The sequence below is a fragment of the Sceloporus undulatus genome, chromosome 7 (genome assembly GCF_019175285.1).
Source record: "Sceloporus undulatus isolate JIND9_A2432 ecotype Alabama chromosome 7, SceUnd_v1.1, whole genome shotgun sequence".
Taxonomy (NCBI): domain Eukaryota; kingdom Metazoa; phylum Chordata; class Lepidosauria; order Squamata; family Phrynosomatidae; genus Sceloporus; species Sceloporus undulatus.
In genome coordinates, this window is record NC_056528.1 from 2965432 (window position 1) to 2988757 (window position 23326).

Here is a 23326-nt window from a genome sequence, read left to right on the forward strand (position 1 = left end):
TTTGCTACCCTACTAATCCATTACTACCTCTGTGGCGTAGCAGCTGCATTTGTGGTTGTAGCTGTTTGTCATTTCACGCTTGGACGCTTGAACCACACAGTTGCAAGCCCTGGTTTTGCAAATCCACATTAAGCCAGAGTCTTTGGCTCTTCCCTGGTCGGGATTTGGCTCATTGACTCTGTTGTCTTTAAGCTGTATGTGGTTAGCTTGCTGAGCTAGCATGGTTTAGTGGTTTTGATGTCGGAGACCAGAGGTCGAATCCTTGCACACTGGGAGACCTTGGGAAGTCGCACTCTCTCAGCCTCAGAGGAAGGCCATTCCAAACTCCCTCTGAACAAACCATGCCCAGAAAACCTTGTGGTAGGTCTGCCATAGGGTCTCCATAAGTCGGAAACAACTTGAACGCGCAACGACAACAATGTTAGCTTTGTTCCTGGACCATTGACCTTCCAGATGTTTTGGATTCCAGCTCCCATGGGCAATGATGGCAGGAAATTTTGCAAGATGAAACCGGAAACATTGGAAAAGACAAAGTTTCCCCTGACCTTCACCTAGATGCCAGAAAGGATGGAGGCAGTGGGGTCTTTCAGAGGAACAAATCATGATAGGTGTTTTCTTTTTCCTTGGGGTTGCCATAAGTCGGAAACAACTTATGGTTGGGGGAGAAGTCTCATTAAACTCAGTGGGTGAGGGTTTCTTGTAAAGTTGTTCATGCTTGGACTGTGGGTTGTAGTCAGTAGTTGCCTCCTCCAAACTGTGCCCTCTTCTTAGTTCTCAGTCCTCCTCAACTCCCAGGTTGAAGATCTCTTTCATACAGTGAAGAACACCAAAAGGCAATCTTTTGCTTGTGAAGTTTGGAATCGGTATGCAAGGCAGCTTCCATAATAATTTTTCTAGTACTGTAGTAATATTCAGAAGCAAGCTGTATTGCAGGATATTTGTTCTGTTTAACTTGATTAAATTCACAGTGGGTTGCTCTAATCTGGATGTAAACCAAAGCCATGTGTGTCTTTCACCTCCTTGCCCTGCTATCTAAGGCTGGCTTGCTGGGAAGCTACCATGGGTTCTGTTGACAAGTTGAAAAAGAAGATGCAGGAGCTGTGTAAAACACAAAATGTAGAAGTGTTCATCCAGCTGAGTCAGTTTTAAAGCTATCTTTCTCTCCATTTAGGTATCATTGCCAGAAAGCTTGCAAGCCTAGAGACATAATTTTGCACTTCCAACATAGCTGTTGTTTCTGTGGGTGCAATCCTATTCTTTTTGTGCACTGGAAAAAGGATACTGGTGCTAAAACCTGGAAGATTATTTGTTTTGAATTAGTTTATAGTCGTAGGATGGATAGTATCCTCAAGGATGGCATCTTAAAATAAATAAATACAATTTAAAATAAATAAATACAATTTAAAAACATGGCTGTGGACCATGAAGGCCCTCCTGGTGATGTAGGATTCCAGTTTCCATCATCTTGTACCAGTCTGGCTAATGATAATGGATGATGGGAGTAGTATTTCATCCATATCTGGAGGACCACCAGATCCCTGTGTTTTAAACCAGTGGATATAAATAGACGAATACTGGCATGTGCTGTGCTTAATCTTCCTTCCCTTTCCCTCTTCTTTTACAGTAAACAAGCACAAACCATGGATCGAAACGACGTACCATGGCATAGTCACAGAGAACGACAACACAGTCCTGCTGGACCCCCCATTGATAGCACTGGATAAGGACGCACCTCTCCGTTTTGCAGGTATGAGGGTCTTGGGGTATATTTGGTAACTGCTGTATCATGGGAAGCATGAGAAACGCAAGCCGGCCAAAGAAAACCAAAGCACACACTTGATAGATGTTGTTTTTGAAAATTGTTCTAACTGTTCTGTTTCAGTAGCGAGGACCCAAACTGGAAAAGAAGGCTAAGTAGGGTCTACAAAAAGATTAGTCCTGAGGGCCAGCATCTTCACTTACATTTACTCCAGAGGGAGCAAATAGTACTGCAAACTCAATTTATATCACATTGCTAGGGGACATGTGGGAATTGTGAAGCCCTCCAGATGCTGTTGGACTATAACTCCCAGTAGCTCTACTCAGCATGTTCATGGTGACGCATGCTGGGAGTTGCAGTCAAACACCATCAGGAGCACCATGTCATTTCCTTGTTTAAGGAGATGCCAGTCATCTCAAATGATTAGGGTACTTAGTAGATAACCAAAGCAAGGTTTGACATGGATAAATGTAGATTGCCACTCAGAAAGCGGGAAACATCTCATGTTAAGGCAGGGGAAACCTGGTTAAACAGACATGCTTTCCTGAAAGTAAAGTAAACCATTGAGTTACTCTTCCTAAAAAGGTGTAATTTGAGATGAGAGGGCTACACTGTGGTGCAAAAGATCATGATTGCATTTCATGTAATGGAACTGAAAGAAGATTTGAACACTATTCATACTATGTATAGAATACAGTCTTCTTCTTCAAAGTCAATACATTGTGGGAAGGTCTGGGAGAGGGCTTTCTCAGCTGTGGCACCGCAGTTGTGGAATGCCCTCCCTTTGGAGGCCTGACTGGTGCCAGCACTTGCCTTGTTTAGGTGCCAAGCAAAAACATGGCTGTCCCCTGTAATAGAAAGGTTAGAGTTAGGCCTTTGGGGCCTTAATTCATTCATTCCAAAATACCTCTGAACATGTTTCTAAATTGTTCAGACTTCCTTAATCTGTTTTTTCCTTGTCGACTTGTTTAATATTTTTTCCAGTTGATTTAAATGGTTTAAATTTCTTTCTTCTGTTAAGGTTGATTTTACTTGTATGCTGCTCTGAGATATTGTGATATAGCATGCAGTATAAATAGTTTAATAAATACCTGAGTATGAAACAGCTGGGTGGGGTTCAGGGTGAAGCTAAAACAAAGTCTTCTGGCGTGACGTCAAAGGCTTTCATGGCCGGCATCCATGGTTTTTGGTGGGTTTTTCAGGCTATGTGGCCACGTTCTAGAAGATTTTCTTTCTTATGTTTCGCCAGCATCTGTGGCTGGCGTCTTCAGAGAAAGTCTTCTGGCCTTTTGAAAGCTTAACAGTGTTAATGAGGGAATGTTTGGTGAATTAGAAATATCCATCCTAAAATGGATCTAATTCTAGTCTTCGAAGGTTTACGCCATAATATCTGTGCCGTGTGGCTTGGCGCACATGTAAACAGTGTAATGGACAGAAGTTGCAAGGAAGGGACGTAAAGCTTCTGATTTTGGGTAGGAACAAAGCATGGCTCTTTTGCTGTCTGTGAACTCAAGCACTTCTTACCAGGCCAGGATCTGAACCAGGTTAGCCTAAAACAACAGACATGACTACCCATCCTCTGTCTCACTGCCAGTGCGCCGAAAGATACTAGGCCTTCCGCATCCTGGGGACCTTTTGATCATTGGCCATTGGCTTGGGCACATGGTGGTCCAGAGAAGATCTGGAGAACATAAGGCTGGAGAAAGCTGATTTTGAAGGCTGTGATGTAGAGGCAGAGGGCATCCTTTGGGAGTAAAGGCCTTAAAGAACAACATAGCAATGAATGGAGATGCCATGGGAAGTAATTAGAAAAGAAAAGCTTGATGGGCATTAGTCATGGATGCTGGAAGGAAAACTCTCTGCTGTATTAAGTTTAAGATGCTGGACCTGTAAGAGTAACTAAAAGCTCCAACCTGTCCATAATTTTGTTTGTCACTACCCTGTTTTGGTAGGTCTCTGTCAACAATGAGCCACTCACATTGAAGCCAGTTTCCTTTGATAAAGAGCGAGGAAAAAACCCCTCACACAGGTTGCGACTCGGGTCTGACTTAAGGAGATTATGCGCAGGAGAGCATTTGGTGTTAAGTCTGTCTTTATTACCATTAATGTAAGCTTTTAATTAGAGGTTTGTTGGTGTCAAACCTTTGCTAAGTAAACCATTTGCGGCACTACATCCTTGACTGGAAAACGAAACAAAGCATTTGCAGCTGGCAGAAATGTTAAGAGAGTTGGTGCTTATCGTATTGGCTTTCATTTCTGACCTGCGTGATCCAACTCCAGTTTGGTTGCAAACGCACAATAGGCTGTTCTGTGGTGAGACTGTCTGGCATTCGCATAGAGCCTGAAGAACCTGTTTTGACTATATTCTTCAGTTCCAATAATAGTCTGAAGTCTGATTTTCACCCTCTTAGTGTTAGTGAAAATAGCTGCTTTTAATGAAGTGACCATTGGTCATTCTAGCTACACTGGTTCCCTGGGATTTCAGACCTTTGACTTTGGCGGCTCCATAGTGGGATGGACCATAGCTCAGTAGTAAGGGCATGCCTTGTTTGCAGACAATCCTGGGTTCAATTGTTGGCATTTCCAGGTAGAGTTGTCTTTGATAGGGCACCTGGCAGAAGATCTGTGGTTGGTGACTTAGTGACAAAGAACAGTTACCTATAAGAACCAGTGCTCTTTGTAGGATACCACTACATCTCACACTTTTGGCATCTAAGGAAGTAGACTGAAGTCTATAAAAGCTCATGCTGCCAACTTCTTTATTTCTGTTAGGCTCAAAGGTGCTACCAGATCTCTCTGCATATAGCTTTGAGTTTTGGCTATCAAAAATAACCTATGTCTCTTTCACCCCCCAGTTTGGTGCAGTTTCTGGTAAGCTAACCAAGTAAAGGCTGCATTGCAAGTGAATATCATAGTCCTCAGACTTTCAACCTATATATGATTTGTCTGGGTTTCAAGATAGCTATGGCAGGAGTCATGGAAGGCTTAGTTGTATGATTCTACCTGCAATCCTGTGCAAATACTTAAAGCTTCAGAAATACCTTTACATTATTGTTGTTTGCTGTCAAGTCAGCTTTGAATTATGGTGACGGTTTGAATGGCACACCTCCAAGAGCCTTAGTCATCAGCAACCTTACTCAGGCCTTGCAAACTCATGACAACTTTTATCGAATCAATCCTTTGACCCACTTTTCCCACTGCCTCCCACTTTATCAATATTATTATTCCAGTTAGTCGTGTGATATCTTGATCCATCCAAGATGTGATAGCCTCAGAAATCACATTAGCTTCTAAGGATCATTCGGGTTTAAGCTGATCTCGGATCCATTCATTTGTCTTTTGGGCTTTTCTCAGTTAAAGCAAATGTTGAGTTCCTTCTGAAAGTCTTTGGTATAGTTAATAAAGAAAAAAATTGCATTGTAACATCAAGTAGGCCATGGTTTTACTGCCTTAAAAGGAGAGTGTTAAAACAAAAACAACACCCTGGCATTAAACTTGAAACATTAATGGTGTGTATAAGGAACATACTCTTATAGCAAGAATTAGGTACTGTATCCCATATCCCATACTGCCATATCTTAATGCTAAAGTTGCCCATTGTTCATGCTTCATGTCTTCATTTTTATGAGACTTTGCTGGACCTGAGTAGGTATAATGTTAATATTGGTGTCTCTTGGAGGTCTCTCATGGGAGCCAAAGGTTATCACCCACTTGATAGCAATCTAACAACAAAATGTTTAACTCTGGATTTAAATGTTTTCATCAAGAATCTGGAATTCTGTTCTTGGCATTTTAAAAAAGAAGGTTTCATCTCTGCAGCTCTTGTGAAAACATTTCATACTCATTAGTTAAGGCCTGAAAATAGGGAACGCATCTTAAACGGCGACTCTTGGCTCAGTTAGCATGCGCAGAGCAGCAACAAAGCGATCCTTTCTGTGCATCTTTCTTTCTTTCTTTTTTGAAATGCCGGTCGTTCTCACAGCGCTCAGAAATGCATGTTTGGGTGGAATTCTTGGCTTTTTCTCTAGAACAGTGAGTGGCCAACTGAGTGCCACACTTCAAAGCCCAGCGAAAGAATGTGCCATGCTTGGAATATGTCCAGCTCAATGCTCTCTCTCCTCCTCCTCCCCCATTGCTGTGCAACAGGCTTGGAAAGAGAGGACCGGCTCGAATTCAAAGAAGGATTGCTGCTTCAGATACACCAGACCCTTCTACTTCAAATATTTGCAAGGATTTTTTTTCCTCCCCTCATTTGGCTGCGGCTTTAAAAACAAAGCAGAGGTCCGCCATTGTGAAAGCAAGAGCTTCCAATGCCTTTGGAGGATGCATTAGGATCCACTTGATAATGCAGGGTCCATCTTGCCTCTTGCATTGCAGTTCGGGGGGGGGGGTACCTTTGCTTCCCTCTGAGGCTGAGAGAATGTGACCTGCCTAGGGTCACCCAGTGGTTGAGCAGGGATTCAAACCCTAATCTCCAGAATCATAGTCAAGCACTCAGATCACTAGACCATCCTGGCTCTCTGTGTGCCTCCTTCTTTTAAGAGAAAGGGGCGCTTCCTTCTATGCTTTCTTCAGGGTGGCTTCTTCCTCCCACTCCCAATAATTTCATGTTTTGCTTTCAAAGAAGATGTTTAATACTCCCATAAACACATTTGTGGCACAGAGAGTGTGGTTACATGGATCGGCAATGACGCCAGAGTGCCAAGAACAGTGATGCTCGACTTGCCTCACAGCAGAGGCTGGCACTGATGCTCTAGTTCAGAATCCAGTTCAGGTGGCCAAGAGCCGAGCGGCCTTTGTTAAACAGTTTATTTTCATGCAAGCCCAGACACAACTGTCACACTAACACACTTTTTGCCTGCCCCCTTCCCTCTACTTTTTGGGGCTTTCCGCGCAATGCCTGCCTGGCTAGGCTCTTAATCCTTCAAATGGGAACGTTTTGACTCCCAAAGCTGAGAGACGTTGGAGCTAGTGAAAGATGTTTTTGAAATCACCTTTGTGCCTGGACTTTTTTATGGTGGCTGTGTATTTGGCCAGGGCTTGTGCAACAATAGACGTTTGTTGCTTTGGTGCGATTAAGCCAGATGAGAGTTTGCAATTTTCTATGTTGCAACGAATAGGTGTCAGTGGTCTTGTTGTTATATGCCTTCAAGTTGCGTCCAACTTATGGTGACCCTAAGACAACTCTATAATGGGGTTTTCTTGGCAAGTTTTTTCAGAGGGGGTTTGCCATTGCCATCCTCTGAGGCTGAGAATGATCTTCCGCAACAGATAACCTGGGAAGCATTGATTTTTAGAGACTGCAAATCCAAGAAAAGGGAATGGCTGATAGGGGTAAAGAGAGGCAGTCTGCAAGCATCTACCTTTGATATACAGAGCTATCTAACACAGAGTTACTTTGCAGCATTTTGAGCTTTGGGTGTGTCTTAACTATCTAGCTGTTGTTACATGCCTTCAAATCAACTCTGACACATTGCGATCCTTAGGCGAACCTGTCATGGGTTTTCCTTGATCTGGTTGATCCACAGGGGGTTTGCCTCTGCCCTTTTCTCAGGCTGAGAGAATGTGACTTGCCCAAAGTAGGTTTCTGTGGTTGAGTGGGAATTCAAATCCTGGTCTCCTAGTCCAACGCTTAGATCTTTATATCACACTAGTTCTCATATCTGGCTATAAATGCCATCAAACACACCTGAGAGAATCTCATGGGAGGTGACTTTGTTGTAACCAGAGTTGCTTTTGATTGTGACAATCCCCAGTTGCTCTGAAGGGTACAATTTTGTACATGCAAGACCTATAAAAACTATATGTGAATAACTTCACAGAGAGATGGGCTTGCTGTTGTTATCCTGTTTAACTAGTGAAAGGAGGCATGGCAGCCTACAAAGGTTATTGCTGCTGAAGCAGCCTACTTGCATTCATTACTTCTTGAGCTCTGCATTTGGAGAGCAGAAGGATAGAAGTAGGCAACTATTGTATTCAGAAAAGTCGTGAAAGGCTATGTAGGAAGTGTTGGTCCTCCCACAACTTGGCACCCACACATCCCAACAGCCAGCTGATCTGGGATGCCATAGGGCCACAGTTACAACATGCAACAGATGTTTGGTTGCCCGCCTGGGACCCTGCTGAGTCCCTGGCACACCAGTTGGCACTGCTCCTTGCCTAAGAACTGGCATGTCTGCTCCATGTTAAATGGCAGGGTAGAGGAGAAGAGATGCCTCTGTATTTTGTCTGGGTGGAATGTGCTTACAGTTACTCAGCACTTAGGAAAGCCAGGTAGTTCTCCTTCCCTGATCCTCTCCTTCTGCTTGGTTGCTCTCCTAGAGCTCAACAGATGAACAAGAAGAATGGCTTGCAGACTGCAGAGGCAGGGAAGCAAAAGGCTCTTGCTCACAGCATCAGAAAGCTACGCATTTGGGGCTCTTGTTATAGCCGCGTGCCTTCAAGTCATTTCCAACTCATGGTGAATCTATCACAGGGTTTTCTTTTGGCAAGATTTATTCAGAGGAGGTTTCCCATTGCGGAGTGTTTGACTTGTCCAAGGAGACCTACTGAGTTTTCATGGCTGACCAGGGGTTCGAGCCTTGGTCTCTCAGGCCTGTTACAGACTGCCAAAACAAAGCTGCTTGGGGTCTCTTTGGAGGGATGCTGTTTAAATGATGCATGCATCCTAAGAATCCGGAAGCTGCACCAAAGCTGCCCTCCAGTGCTTAGGAATGGAGTGTGGCTTTGATGTGGCCTCCAGACTCTTAGGACCCATGCATCATTTAAATAGCATCCCTCCAAAGAGATCCGAAGCAGCTTTATTTTGGCAGTCTGGAACAGGCCTCAGAGTCCTTAGTCCAGCACTCAAGCCACTATACTTTGCGGGTCTCTGTTTTGGGATTACAGCTTTTCCAAATCCCAACACGGAGGAGTTGTAAACTAAAAGAAAACTGGATTCTGGAGTTTATACTTCAAGCTTTTCCAAGCTCTGCTTTTGCAATGACTGGGAACATGCTTTTTGTCCCAGTCTAGATCCAGCCCTGATGAAGTGTAACCCAGTTTCTTGTAGGGGAAAGGCCACAGTTGAGTATAGGAAAGCAGTTTTACTTGCAGGAGGTCTCAGTTTACATGACATTGTATTAATTAATCTATATCCCTACTTTCTCCCAAAGCTGGGACTCGTAAGATAAGAAGAAATAGGCGCTAAAAAAAACCCCACCAAAATTATGCTTAAAATGGCACGAAACTCTCTATAGAATTAGAACCATTTAAAACATCTCCACTGAAAATTAAAGGATAGCAATATGACATGCCAGAAAAAAACCCTTTTGTAAAATGGTTCCCAAGGGCGAGATGAAAGAAAAAGACGCTCCCTTGCTAATGAAAAGATAGCCAGGGAGGGTCCATTTGCACCAAGGAAATGGTGAAGGGTGGCAAGGAGGGAAAGAAAGGCCTCTCCTGAAAATCTCAGCTTCCATCCTTGGCATCTCTGATTGAAACCGTTCAGGTAGTAAGTGATGAGAGAAACTCAATGCTTGAGAGGTTGTACCGCTGGAGAGAGTGCCATCATTCACTTCAACCAGTCACTGTTTGAGGTTTAACCACTACAAGCCCACGCATCATGTCAATGCAAAAGGCACGTTTGAGCAGTAGTGGAAAAACAACCTCATTTGACCACTTTATCATCTGTACTCATGTTAGCGTGATCCTGGACATGTTTGCTTGGAAGCAGCTCCAGTGGATTGAACTCCTAGACAGATAGAGTTTTAACCTAAGTTTCAAAACTGTATGGTTTATGAGAAATGCATAACCAGCTGAGTAGGAAAGAAAGGCAAGATGAGAGACAGACTCAAGAATGGTATTCTGTCGGCCAAGTTGGGACATGGTCTTTCATTTATCTTACGATTCCTGGAGCTGAAAGCATGTGTGCATTTAGAACGGATGCTCCAGTGTTTCTGAATTTAAAAATGGTGGGTGGGTATACGTTAAAGATCTGATAATTCATTGTATTCGTAGCAACTGACAACCGGATTTTCTTTTAGTTTTGGAAAGGAAAAAAATGTTCAGAGGTTTTCTGTGTAATGTCTGCATCTTTGACCTTTTCCTTATTTGCTCCCTTCAGCCTTTCCTGTATTACTGACTTGGGTTTATCTTTTCTCCCTTTAGAGAGTTTTGAGGTGACAGTCACCAAAGAAGGTGATGAAGGGTTCTTTCTATCCCTTTTTTATGAATATTAACCCACTAACGTTTGGTTATGAAATGGGGAATCAGCACTTAAACAGAAGATCCTGTCATGCCTCTTGACCCCATTTTGTCTTCCCAGTTTTTCCCCCCTTCACCCCACCCTCCTCTCAAAATATACGGATAGAAGAAAATGTTATGTAACCGACCCTTGGCTAGAAATATCGGTAAATCAGACATCCATTTGAACTAGGGAGTTTTGCTCTTCATTTAAACTATCCCTTAGATCTCTTTCTAATAACGTTGTTTTATGAGGGGTGTATTAGCCATATTTTGTTAATGAGTAATGTGACCCACCTCCGGGGCAGCATTAAAGCTTTGGATTGTATAGCGTTTGCTAGAAATGCACAGCCTTGATTCTGGAACACCTCTGATTCCATAAGATGCTATGGCTCAGCTCCAGTGTAATGTTCCCAGTTGCAGAACACACTTTGAGATTGTCAACCCTTCTGCCTTCGCATCCCTTTTAGAGCTAACCCTGATTCAAAGCTGCAGCTCTATTGATGTCTCCATTAACCATGATTTGTTTCCAAACGGTGACACTGTGGTTGTGAAGTTTCTGATCCCTGGTTTGAAGCTAACCACATCGATGTCATCCTACAAGGCAGATGGTGTAGGGAGGCGTGTAGGAGCATGTGGGCCACACTGAATCTCCTAAACCATGGTTAGCATGATAGAAATACAGTGGACCCTCTGGATCTGCAGGCTCCAGATCTATGAATTCAACTTCCCACGGATTGAAAAACAATATCTGGGAGGAAAAACCCCCAGAAAGTCTTGCTGAAGCTGGCAAATGTGGATGCGCTTGTGAGGAAAAGAGTTGGGGTGACCAGCAACCCATGCAATTTCTTCTGGGAGTAGTTGCCAAACTGTCTGCATTCACAACGCTACCATTTAAAAATATGGGACTTGATCATTTCTCATTTTTTGGTACCCAGGCAGAGTCCTGGAACCAAACCCCACAGATACCAAGGGCCCACTGTACTACATGTTTGCACCAGCCCTATACTGGTCCCTTCTAGATGGTTTAAACTGTAGTATTATTGAAGTATAATGCAGCAGGTTAAACCCCAGGGCGACCTAACACTGGTAATGCCAAGCTAGTAGGTAGCTGTTGAAATGGATGCCTGAGAAGTTGGTATTTCTACCATTTTCATTCAGTAGTTCATTTTGATTCCCTGACACACTCTCTCTCTTTTTTTAAAGCCAGGTACATTGCACAGGAAGACTTTGTCTTTTCGACCAATTGACAGAATTTTTGTGAATTATAGTGCTGAATCTTCGATACGTATTTATATAATACCTTGGAGCTTTCTTTCCATCTCTTCTTTGCCCCCTTTCCCTCCACAACTTTGTAACTGCGCATTTTTAACCTTCTGCTATGGTCAAAAAACCCCAACAAGCTGCCTAGCTATTTCCCAGTAGCTTGGCATAGAAAAGACTATTCTAGGCCTTGACTGTGTGTTCTCTTAAGACATCTACTCTTTTTGCCCTAGAGTTTCTCAAGTACTCCTGTGAAATGCCTGTCTACATCTCTCTTTCTCTTTCTCTTTTCTCTTTCTCTCTTTTTGTGTTCCTGCATGAATGGATGCAAAGTAAACCCAGTTGCTTGGAAAGCAATATGTATGCCTTTTAATTTAATTTTATTAAAAAAGCCAAAAGACTACAATTCCCAGAGCTCACCCATCTTTTCAAGCACAGTGCTCTTGCTTTGTCCACAGACCCTCACAAAACCCTTTGGCTGCAAATCTGTTGAGTGATACTTGTTTTTAAAAACACTGTCTCTCCATCTCAATCTTTCACACACACACAAACACATCAAGGCGCGTGCTTTCACTGCTTGAAAACCCTAACTGCAGTTGCTTTTGCATCTCTTAGGTGAGATCTGTGGATTTAAAATCCACGGGCAAAATGTCCCCTTCGAAGCGGTGGTGGTGGACAAATCCACTGGCGAGGGGATGATCCGATCCAAAGAGAAGCTGGACTGCGAGCTGCAGAAAGACTATACGTTCACCATCCAAGCCTACGACTGTGGCAAGGGACCAGATGGAGCCAACATGAAAAAATCCCACAAGTAAGTACCGCGTGGGTGGGAGAAAAAGGAAGTCTGGATTCTCTTGGTTATTTATCCCTCCCTTCTCTCCCAGCGATGGGATGTGGTTTCTACTTTCTGCTGTTGAATGAAATGGAAACCAGGTGGTGGGGTCAATGATCCAAGGGGGAACGTTGGTGCCAACTCCGGGAGGCACGATGACAGAAGGGAGACAGTTGAATCCTGATCCACATCCTGATCCACATCCTGAATCTAGATTACAGTGCAGTTACATGCTACTCTGACAGTTACTGCTTCCCATTGTGGCTCAAATATAGATTAAGATATAAATATAAATAGAGAGAGGGAAGGGCCTTGTTATCATGCTTACCAACAAAAAGTCACAATGCACATAGGAAAGAATGTGAAAGGAAAAGAACGAATCCATAGACTGGTTATTATTACAGACTGGTTATTATTAGTTATTGTATTTACCACTCCGCCTACATCCGGCTGAGCAAATACAATGGAAATGTGAAGGGGAGGATGAGGAAGACTAGCAAATTCAGTGACCAGGTCACCACAGGCATTGTCTATATGCGGACTCGGGAAATGGCTGCCCTAACTGTTGGAGGGTGATTCTGTCTTGCCCACACAACTATACAATCAAGCAGCAGTATACTGCAGTTGGCACATGCCTTCTTAGAAGAGACAGTCTGTTTCCCCTGTATGCAGAAACAGAATGTCTCTTGAAGGATGTCTGTACGCAAAAGGATCTTGCAGCACCTTAGCTTGTATGCCTTTCCTCATCACTAAATCTTGACCACACTCTGATGTTGCTTGGCCACATGTGCTGCAGTTTTCGTTTGCTCTGGAAACATGGCAGTGTGACAAAATGGTTGTTCAGATGGCCTTATGTCCTGTGACACATTTAGAGGTCATGTGTGGACTTGGCCATCAGTGGAGCAGTCAGGCAGGTAACAGAAACATTGCTACAGTGTGCTTGATCAGAAGGCCCTCGAGAGCATTCTCTACAGAGAGGTGCTATTATTGTAGAATCGCATGGATGGGAGTTAATAGCATTGCTTTCCAATGTGAGGATAATGTTGAAGCAGCCTGCTGTCTGCACTGAGAAGGGGGAAATTATTATCAGATGACACCCAGCAGGCGCCAGAGGCAGCTCTGGCGATGGAAAGAGAGACATAAGGGGGCTGCCACACTGTATGGAGCTTACAAACAAAGCTCAGGCAGAAGAGGTCACCAATGCGACAAGGGTTTATGGCCTAAGCTGGCAGTGTTGACTTGCTTATTCCCAGGGAAATCTGTCGTCACGTGCCCCTGTCTAAAGTGTACATCTAGGACAGGCTGGGGAGAGAGTGGTCCAAGGGCTGCATGCTGCTCCCTAGAATGGGAGGTTGATATAGCATCAATCCATGGCCATGTGGCTCATGGGGAGGGACCCCCCAGCCTTTCCACAGTTGGCCACCCTGCCCTTTGCTCTTCCCTTAGTGGATTTCTCAAAGAGCACTGAAGATGTGGCGCTGATGATAGTTACATCTAGCCTCCCGTCATAGATAGGATGTGAATACACATCAGCATTCTCATCTGACACATATGAGAGGACATTGCAGTTGTAATGCCAAGGTTGAAGAGCTTTACATTTTGTTGTTATTGTTAACTGCTCTGAAGTTGGCCCCAACTCATGGTGAACCTGTAGATGAGACATCTCCATGACCCTCTGTCCTCCTCTGTTCTGCTTAGTTTCTGCAAATTCAGACCCATGGTCTCCCTGATTCAGTCTGTTCATACAGTCTTCCTCGCTTTCTGCTGCCCTCCACCTTTCCTAGCCTTATTGCTTTTTCTAGTGCATCATGCCTTCTCACGATGTGACCAAAAGACAACAGTTTCACCTTGACCATCTTAGCTTCCAGGGATATTTCAGGCTTGATCTGTCCAAGGACCCTTTGTTTAATTTTTTTGCTGTCCACAGTATCCTCAGCACTCTTCTCCAACTATAATGCCCATGTTTCTTCACCACTGCCATGTTGAGTGGAGTGTCTGGGAGCTGAAATCCAAAGGCTCGAGGGCCAAAGGTCCTCCACCGCTCCTTGAAGCCCCTAGAAGATCTCATATACCCCACAACCTATACATAGAGAAGCTCATTCACCCTCCAGTGACATATTAAACATTTTCCCTCTTGTCACAAGGAAAGCAATTCAGTGCCACCATCAACGCCCTTTTTTGCATGCTAGGGATGCTGAACAAAGTGTTGTTTTGGGATGGGAATTGAACTAAGAATCTGAAATACAAAATGGGTCATTCTCAGGATGGCAGCAATTTTGTGCACTGTTATATTTACAGAAATGAACTTTTGCTGGAAACAAGAAGTGGGGTGTGTGTGCATCAAATCGATGCTTCGGAAGCACACAACAAGCTTGCTTTCCAGAAAGCATTTGCATGCCTGAGACTTGATCCTCCAAGGGTTATCTTTGAGTTGTTTACTAATAAAGGACTTTTTTTTTCTATTAACCTTGAAATTCAAGAGGAAAGAAGTCACAATTCTTCAAAGGCTTTTCTGTTTTAAGAAGGTGATGAATTGTCACTCGCTTCTTCTTTGGCTTTTTAAAAGAAATCTTTGCATTCAAGAAATTAGACAACTTGGCCTCCGGTTTAATAAATCTGGGATTGTAATAAAACATGCCTAATCCTGCTGACAGAGCCAATTTCCCATCTTTATTTAGCTCTCATAATTCATGGCTTAATAGGGTGCCATTTATAGCAGGAAAGCTGAATATCTGACCTGTCACTGTGTTAGATGTGTAAAACCTAAGAGTGAGGAGCAGCTTTAAACGTTAGAGATCCGGGGGTGGCAGATTCTGGTGCTTTCCCTCCAGTTCTTATGCATTTCTGTTGAAGGTGAATTGGATCCTGCAGATAGGGAGATCATGGACATTTTAATCTTCTCCTCCTGTTAGTTGTTCTGAGCATGGGCTTGCCATCAAAAAAGGAACACAGAAATCAACGGATGCTGATGATCAAGAGGTGAGAGCCCTTCAGATGTAGTTGAACTGCAGCTCCCATCAGTCTTTGCTAGTATAGCCAAAGGGTGAGGAATTGAGGGAGCTGCAGCCCAATAACACCTGGAGAACTATAGGTCCCCTAGCCCTGCATTCAAGTATGAAGGGACATTAGCTGTGCCTTTATCAACATTTAGCTTGCATCCATGTATAAGTTCAGTATACACACTGCAGACCTATAGTTTGACATTGCTTTAACTACCATGGTGCCATTCTATAGAATTCTGAGATCTATAGTTTGGGAAGGCACCAAAGCTCTCTGGCACAAATCCCGATGGAGTTGTTTCAGTTAAAGTGGGGTATCAGAGTGCTATAATTCAGCAGTGTAGATACACTCTCAGGCACATCTTACTGCTGAATCTGGTGCTGCAGTCCAATCTCTGTGGGTCAGCCTCTGAAAAATACCTAACATTTTCAGCTGGTCCAGAGTCGGAGGCCAGAATTTTGAGAGGTGCGTGACTTCCTTGTTACAGTGGCTCCATTAGCACTTGGTCTATTTTGGCACACAATTCAAAGTGCCAATTCAAAGTGTGACCTACAAAAAACCTAATTGACTTGGGAACAAGTTATTTGAGAGGCCATATTCACTAGTACAAGACTGCCCTACTTTTTAAGACATGGGTTGGGGGCTTCTCTTGTTCCTGCCCTCCTTCGAGTCACATCTGAAAATACCAGAGAGGACATTATTAGTGGCGGCTTACAAACTTGGAACCTGAATGCTTGATGCTATTTTATATTGATGAGTTTTTTTGTAGTTGTGTGTCTTCATGTTGTTTCTGACTTATGACGACCCCATCATGGAGTTTTCTTGGCAAGATTTGTCCAGTGGAGGTTTGCCTTTGCCTTCCTCTGAAGCTGAAAAGTGTGACTTGCCCAAGATCAACCCAGTGGGTTGCTGTGGCCAAGCAGGGATTCGAAACCTGGTCTCCAGTGTTACAGTCTAACACTCAAGCTGCTACAGCATTATGTGTTTCTGCTTCATTTTAAAATATGTTTTCCATTGTGGTTTCTTTAGATTCAAGTTTTACTATTGTTTCATGCCCTTTTTTGTGGGGGGCAGAAATGAGCAATATCAATTCAACACATGTAAGTGATGGAGACCAGTCTTCCCCAAGCTCCAGATGTGTTATCCTATAACTCCCACCACATGGCCATTGGTAATGAGAATCAGCGTCTGAAACATCTGGAGGGCATTAGGTAGAAGAAAGTGTAAGTGGTTATGGTCATGAATAGAGAGATGTGAAGGCCCAGGAAAAAAAATTAACACAAATTTCCCATTTTTTTCTGATTTTCCCTGGGTTTTATCTGGGGTTTTACCTCTCTAGTCATGGTCTTACTACGTGTATCCATCTTTCTCAGCTCAGCATCTCTATAAAATGAGAGTAACCATACCCTCACAAGTGTAGTTGGGAGAGTATTTCCAAAAGAGGGAACGTTAACATATTTGTACACAGTTGGCTGTGAACTCATTGCAGCTCATGGTTTATTTTGATTCTGCTGGACATTTAATAAGGATCCGTTTTCTGATTCCAGAGCAACAGTGCACATCCAGGTGAACGACGTCAACGAGTATGCGCCAGTCTTTAAGGAGAAGTCCTACAAGGCCACCGTGATCGAAGGAAAGAGGTACGACAACGTCTTGAAAGTGGAAGCGGTGGACGCTGACTGCTCTCCCCAGTTCAGCCAGATCTGCAGCTACGAAATCGTCACTCCAGACGTCCCCTTTACTATCGACAAAGATGGTAAGGAGGGCACAGATTCTGCCCAGTGGCCAGTGTTTGGGTTAGTGTCTACTAAGCCCAATAAGTAGCATTTAACTCTGACTCGCTTTGCCTTGTGTTGTGTAAAAGTCTCTCATTTTTGGTATTTATTTGCCTTTTTTAGCTTAAAAAGATAAGTAATTTTCTTGACCACATTCTGTAGAGCTGCAGTGATGGTAGCATTCTTTTAGCATTTTCCCCAAGAGATTCTTAGTGGTCAAAAAGCTGTTGAGAAAGAGGGAGAGGTGTAAGGATTGATCCTTGTTCCCATTGATGAGATTGATCAGAGTTGGCTGTGCAGACTGTGATAATGGAAACGGCAGTCCAGCAATACTAGGGGAGTCTCACATTCTGGGCTCCTCAAGTGATGCATTTTGCAAATGACATATTTTGTTCAAGCAACATGGTATGAAGTTTTGAAGTTTAAAAAAGGATCCAAAAATTAAAGAAAACAGATCAGAAACAAAAAACAATGAGTTATAAAATGTAGAGGTTAGCCAGTAGAGATTAGCTGTCAGTAAATAACACTAGCATCGCCATGAGTAATGGTTGCAATCATTCAGGCTATTAATTCAGAGAATCATTGAGTTGGAAGAGACCAAAAGGGCTAATATTTGTAAAGGGTTAGCAAAATCATTAACCCACCTTATTAACAAAAGAATAGGTAATAAAAACCCAAACTGAGAAATAGCTACGGAACAGAAAATGGATTATTTGTTTCCATATTCTATTTTGCTTTCTTGTAATCCCTTGTCCCCTTCCTTCTCAAATCTATGTCCTGATCCATTCCTTTCCAAATGTGAGATTATCCTCCCTACGCCATTTTAAAACTGGTTTGCTCTCATTGTCAGGTTACATTAAGAACTCAGAGAAACTCAACTACGGGAAGGAGCACCAGTATAAGCTCACAGTGACAGCCTACGACTGTGGGAAGAAAAGGGCTACAGAAGATGTGCTGGTGAAGATTACTATAAAACCAACATGCAAGCCAGGATGGCAAGGTTAGTTCACCAACTTTTTTATTATATGCTTGAGGTCAGTATATTTCCGGTCCTTTCATAATCATTATTATTCACTTACTACACACTTAGGGAACCTTTTCAGATGGGAGGATGTAGTTGTTGTGCACCTTCAAATCGTTTCTGACTTACGGTGACCTGAGAATGATGCGTGTTTCAAACACCATAGATAACAGTTACCTTTTCATTGGTAAATTCAGGATGGAGCAAAAGAATGGAATACGAACCGGGGACAGGTGCGCTCTCTCTCTTCCCTAACATCCATTTGGAGACGTGCGATGAGCCCATCACATCCGTACAAGCCACCATCGAACTGGAGACCAACCACATTGGGAAAGGTTGTGACCGAGATACATATGCTGAAAAATCTCTGCATAGGCTTTGCGGTAAGATACTGTCTGGCTGATTTGGGTAAGTGGGGATCACATATTGTGCCTTTTTTCTTGCCTCCCTTTTGAATTCTAATATTTTTTTCCCCGCTAGGCAAGGATGCTGAAAAATATGAATCCAGGGAGAAAGGAAAAAACAGACTTTTCACCATGTGGTCTTAAGAAATCCGCATGCAGACCATGCAGTGTTAAAATAGCTCCTAGGAAGGCAGGCAGACTGACTTCTCCCATCTCTAATTCTCATGATAGCTCAGCTTTCCTCAGCCTCATATAGTTTGGATTTTGGCTGCTGCCTGCCCCAGGCTATATGGTCCACAGTCAGGAACACTGGGAGATATAGTCCAAAACATCAAGAGAACATCATCTCCCAGTATCTCTTTACTTAGCTGCTGAAGGTTGCATGTCTGGACACATAATGAATAGTTGGAAAGAGTGAGCAGAAACAGAGATTAGAAAAGTTACCTTTTTTGTAACAGCTCCCTTTGGCCATGCTGTCTAGTGTTCTGGAATTGTACTCTATAAAGAAGTAACATTTCCAAGGTCTAAGCCGAAAAGCAGTAGGCCCTGTACTGGAAGATCTCAGGGTGACTTGCAGTGGATCAGCAAGAGTTTGTTTTTGTGTTGTTGTGTGCCTTCAAGTCATTTCCAACCTGTGGCAACCCCAAGGTGAACCTTTCACAGGGTTTTCTTGGCATGATTTGCTCCAAGGGGGTTTGCCTTTGCCTTCCTTTGAGTCTGACAGAATGTGACTTGTCCAAGTTCATTCAAGGGTTTTCCATGGCTGAGTGGGGATTTGAACCCTGGTCTCTAAAGCTGCGATGAAACCACTACACCACTCTGACTCCCCAAAAGGAATTTAGATCTCATTAAACCTCCCATCCAATTTGGCTATTAAAATTATTTAAAAATGGGAGTGTTTGGGACAGACTTCAGGACATAATGAATTTCAGTTCAGGCTGTAGTTCTGGTACAGGAATTTATTAATACTGAATGTTTTCAGAGGGGTCCCCTTCCTTTCATTCAGGTTAGGTTCATTTCTTTTATACCTGGCTCTGGTATGTGGAACATGAGGCTCTTTTGGAGGGAGGTGAAAAATAAATTGGATCTGACAACCCTGTAGTGTCTGTCTTTGCCCTTGAAAATGGAGGTTGGGTTTTGGTCCCTTTTTTACCCATCTTCAGAGGTGGCTGCAGTGCTGGCCAATGAAAGACTGAGGTTGGGGAGCCGAAGAAAGGGAGCCTATATGTGAGGAGAGTGCTGAGAAGTAGGGATACTGTTCATCAATCTGAAATGAGAATTGGGCCAGTGGAGTGCCATTACTGTATAATGGAATTCATGTCACAGAAGGGGCCAGAGGTACTGTAGATAATGGGAGCTGGATATTCGCCAGCGCATTAAATAACAGGGAAAAGGAAATCTGTGCCGCTCTCCTCGGGTCTGCGGCAGTGAAAGTTTCGCCCACAATGCCGGCGCTGAGATTTTACTGCTAACGCCGAAAGGCTAGCGTTTGTCAACTCGCTCCGCGCACATAGAAGCCGAGTAATTGTGTTCATTTTCCTCCCATCGGGAATCTGCTGCTAGCTTGTTCTTCATCACTCAATTGCAGGTGCTTCCTCAGGGACAGCGGAGCTGCTTCCCCCTCCGAGCAACATGGCAAACTGGACAATAGGCCTTCCGACCGACAACGGCCACGACAGCGACCAGGTCTTCGAGTTCAACGGCACCCAAGCTGTGAAAATACCAGACAGTGTTGTCATCGTCAATATGAAAGAGCCTTTTGTGATCTCAGTGTGGATGAGGCACGGGCCTGGAAGCAGGGAGAAGGAGGCCATCCTTTGCAACTCAGACAAGACAGGTTGGGAAAAGCAAATAAATCAAACTGAGACAGTTGTCTAGTTTTGTAGAGAGGCGCATGCCATCCCCAGCCACTGGCTAAGCTGCTATAAAGTCATGGCATGTTCACAAGCATTACAAGTATGGTACCAGGTTGGGGAGGGAAGAAAATCCACAAAAACACATCTAGATGCAGTCGAGAAGTGGAAAAAATAATTGGCAAATCTCTGATTTCTCTTCTTTATTTTTCCATTGTTGGCGCGGCAAGGGTCTGAAGCGACAATCTGTTCCGATTTTGTGCTTTTGGGGGGAAAGATACAATTCTTCATGTTAGCAAGTAGACAGAAGTGTGGGCGTTGATGCCTTCTAGTTCTCTGTAGCAGGTGTTGCAAGATGATTCCTTGGTATATTTGCAGAAGGAACCGACTGCACAAAAGACTTGATTGATTTTGTTTTTCTGGGAGAGCATACTTCTCTCCTTCCCTCTACTCCCTTCCCTCCCACCTATGAATAGCTTTCTCTGTGAATAGCACCAGCCTGTGAACACGGCAAACAGTAATTTGGAAGATGATATTGATACAAAGGAAATGGGATAACTTGGGTTTCGTTATTTGAACTTTAATAGAGCAAGGGAATTGTGCGTTGCCATCTGGAACAGACTGAAACAGCCATTTTGAGCAAAGAAAACTCTGTTCTTTCAAGGTTCAGCCAAAGCTCTCTTTCTGCTTTTGAGCATTTCCTGCTTAATTTAATAAGAGAAATATCATAGGAACCTGGATCCTTTTGGGAGAAAAGCACCCTCAATGGCTAATAGCAAAGACTCCTTCCTTCAATCTGAATCTTGTGAGAATCACAAGGTCTAATCTGCACTGCAGAAATATTGCAATTTGACACCACTTCAACAGCTATGGCTCAGTGCTATGAAAATCGCTGTCAGTGAGATCTGGTGCCACAACAGACTACAGTTCCCAGGATTCCATAGCACTGAGCCATGACAAAGCAGTGTCAAATTGCATTATTTCTCCAGTGCAGATGCAGCCTAAAATGAACTCAAGATGTTAACTCTTCATTAAAAAGGACAACTCTGGAGCCCTGAAAATAATGAGATTTTAAAAAGGAGGTTTAAAACGCGAGTGAATGATATTATCATTAGAACCATTCTTTCTTTGAAGTGCTAGGAAAACTTTGCCACAGAGAATTTAACATCTGAGTGTAGAGATGTATAGAGCATTTTTTTCCTAATCTGGTGGCACTAGCTCAAAAGTACAATTATTTGCAACAAAGGCTATTGCCTTCCAGACATGTGTTTGTGTGTCTCTCTCAGCCTCCAACCCGATTTCATGGCTGACACTAGCTGAAACAAACGGCAGAGTTTCTTATGATTCAGATAATTTCCCAAATCCAGGTTCCATGTCTCTTGATACCAAGTCCACACATGTTTGTTAGCAAAGCTCTCTGTGTGTGTCTCTTTCCACATGAAAGGATGGGGGAACTTTTGCTTGGCAGCTAAAAATTCAAGCTCCCATAAGCAACCCTGCCTGCTCCCGGTCATTTATTTGGTTATTGCTTTGTCTGCTCTTCAATGTCCTCCTCTTATGCCTCTCTGTGAAATTTCAACCTGAAATTGTGTGCCAATAGCACATTTTTCCCCCTGACATCCTGCAGTGCCACTTGTTGGCTGTCAAAAACATAATCATGGTAGAATTACCCTTATGGAAGGTGTTTTTCTCTTAGAAACCCACTCCGTTTGCTTCTGTCTCCTGCACTTTTTAAAGATACTCCCTCTATTCATAACACAGCCTACCCCAAGTTGAGCCTCTCCAAATGGTTTTTACTACAGACCCCTTTCTTATCCAACAGAAAGTTGGATTCAATAGGAAGAGGTTGCTTCCATCTTTATGAAGGAGTCACAGTTCAAATTTGCCATTGCCCTGAGAGGATGAAATCCCACCAGCACCAGTCTCATCTTTACCTGTGAGAAAGCACCAGGGTTTTCTCCTTTTAAAAGGAGGGATGAAGAATGTGTGGCCCTCCAGGAGTCCTTTCTCAGTGCACAGTTATAATGCTATGATTCCACTTTAACTGCCATGGCAATATCCTGTGGGATCCTGCGATTTGTAGTATGGTGAGGCACTATAGCTCTCTGTCCAGATGTTGTTGAGCAGCAACTGCCATCAGCCCCACCTGAAGGTATTGGGGACTGATGTGGGTCAGAACATTGGAAGGGACTCAGCTTTGGGAAGGTTTCCATACCAAGTTGGTGCTGAATTGTTAATGTATATAAGTATATCCAGGCAAGGCCCTAGCTAATGACTGCTTTAGATATTGCAAACAGGAGAGCCTAAATTTTTTTGACTATTTCTTTATTTGCAGGAGGTGCAGCCCTCCAGGGTCTCCTGGGGGACTTGTGCCATCCCCTAGCCTTCTGCACAATTGCTAACCCCCTCGGCTGTGGTAACACATCTAATTTCCTCCACACAGATATGAACCGACACCATTATTCTCTCTACGTCCACAATTGCCGACTAGTGTTCCTCTTCCGCCAAGATCCCTCTGAAGGGCAGAGTTACAAACCAGCGGAGTTCCACTGGAAACTAAACCAGGTGGGCATGGGAAGGCTTTTCCAGGGGTTCCTCACTTGCCACTGGCCTTGGCTGTTTTTCATTGTTCACGTCTTGCCATACCTATTAACAACCAAGGCAACATCACTATTTTCGTTGCTGCGGTCCATGAAAGCAGGTACTGACACATCCCAACATTCCTTTACACATTGCAGATGTGCTTTTTCGGGTGCTGCAAGGTGTCAAGTCCAGCAAGAACCAAGTTCAGAAATTCAGGCTACAGTAGTTAAACTCAGAAAACCTTTATTCAGTAACTGTAGATCCAGTCCAGAGTCATTCATTGTCAGAACTAAGCAACAAACATTAACATTGTCCAATTAAACTACACACAACTCCAAACTCATGGTGGGATCCATTCTCATGTATTACAATCTATAAACACATTTTGCCCCTCTCATTCCCATTCCACCCTTCTTTGTAGTTATGGCTAGATTCGTTTCACAACCTTAGACAGGCTTGAAGCTTGTCTACCTCCTCTCCATAGATATCTCACCACCTGTGGCTAAACTCGCCATGGCGGGAAAGGTGCATTAACAACTTCTGGCATACAGCCCCCTGAAAAACACATTTCCTGTACCCCCAAAGCTTTGCAGTCACAAGCAGCAATATAAAA

The 23326-nt window shown here is 43.5% G+C and overlaps 1 protein-coding gene across 4 annotated transcripts in view; it reads left to right on the forward strand.

Annotated features, from left to right (window-relative positions):
- The window catches only part of CLSTN1 (calsyntenin 1), a 55060-nt gene that overhangs the window by 15648 nt on the left and 16086 nt on the right, over positions 1–23326 (forward strand). For 2 of the 4 annotated variants that reach the window (XM_042478631.1, XM_042478633.1), the window contains exons 2-9: positions 1625–1747; positions 9908–9937; positions 11861–12056; positions 16625–16833; positions 17703–17852; positions 18071–18256; positions 19866–20114; positions 22574–22695. In XM_042478631.1, coding sequence (XP_042334565.1) covers positions 1625–1747; positions 9908–9937; positions 11861–12056; positions 16625–16833; positions 17703–17852; positions 18071–18256; positions 19866–20114; positions 22574–22695 — 1265 coding nt within the window. The remainder of the gene's footprint in view (positions 1–1624; positions 1748–9907; positions 9938–11860; positions 12057–16624; positions 16834–17702; positions 17853–18070; positions 18257–19865; positions 20115–22573; positions 22696–23326) is intronic. The other 2 variants (XM_042478632.1, XM_042478635.1) reach the window with 1 other exon arrangement.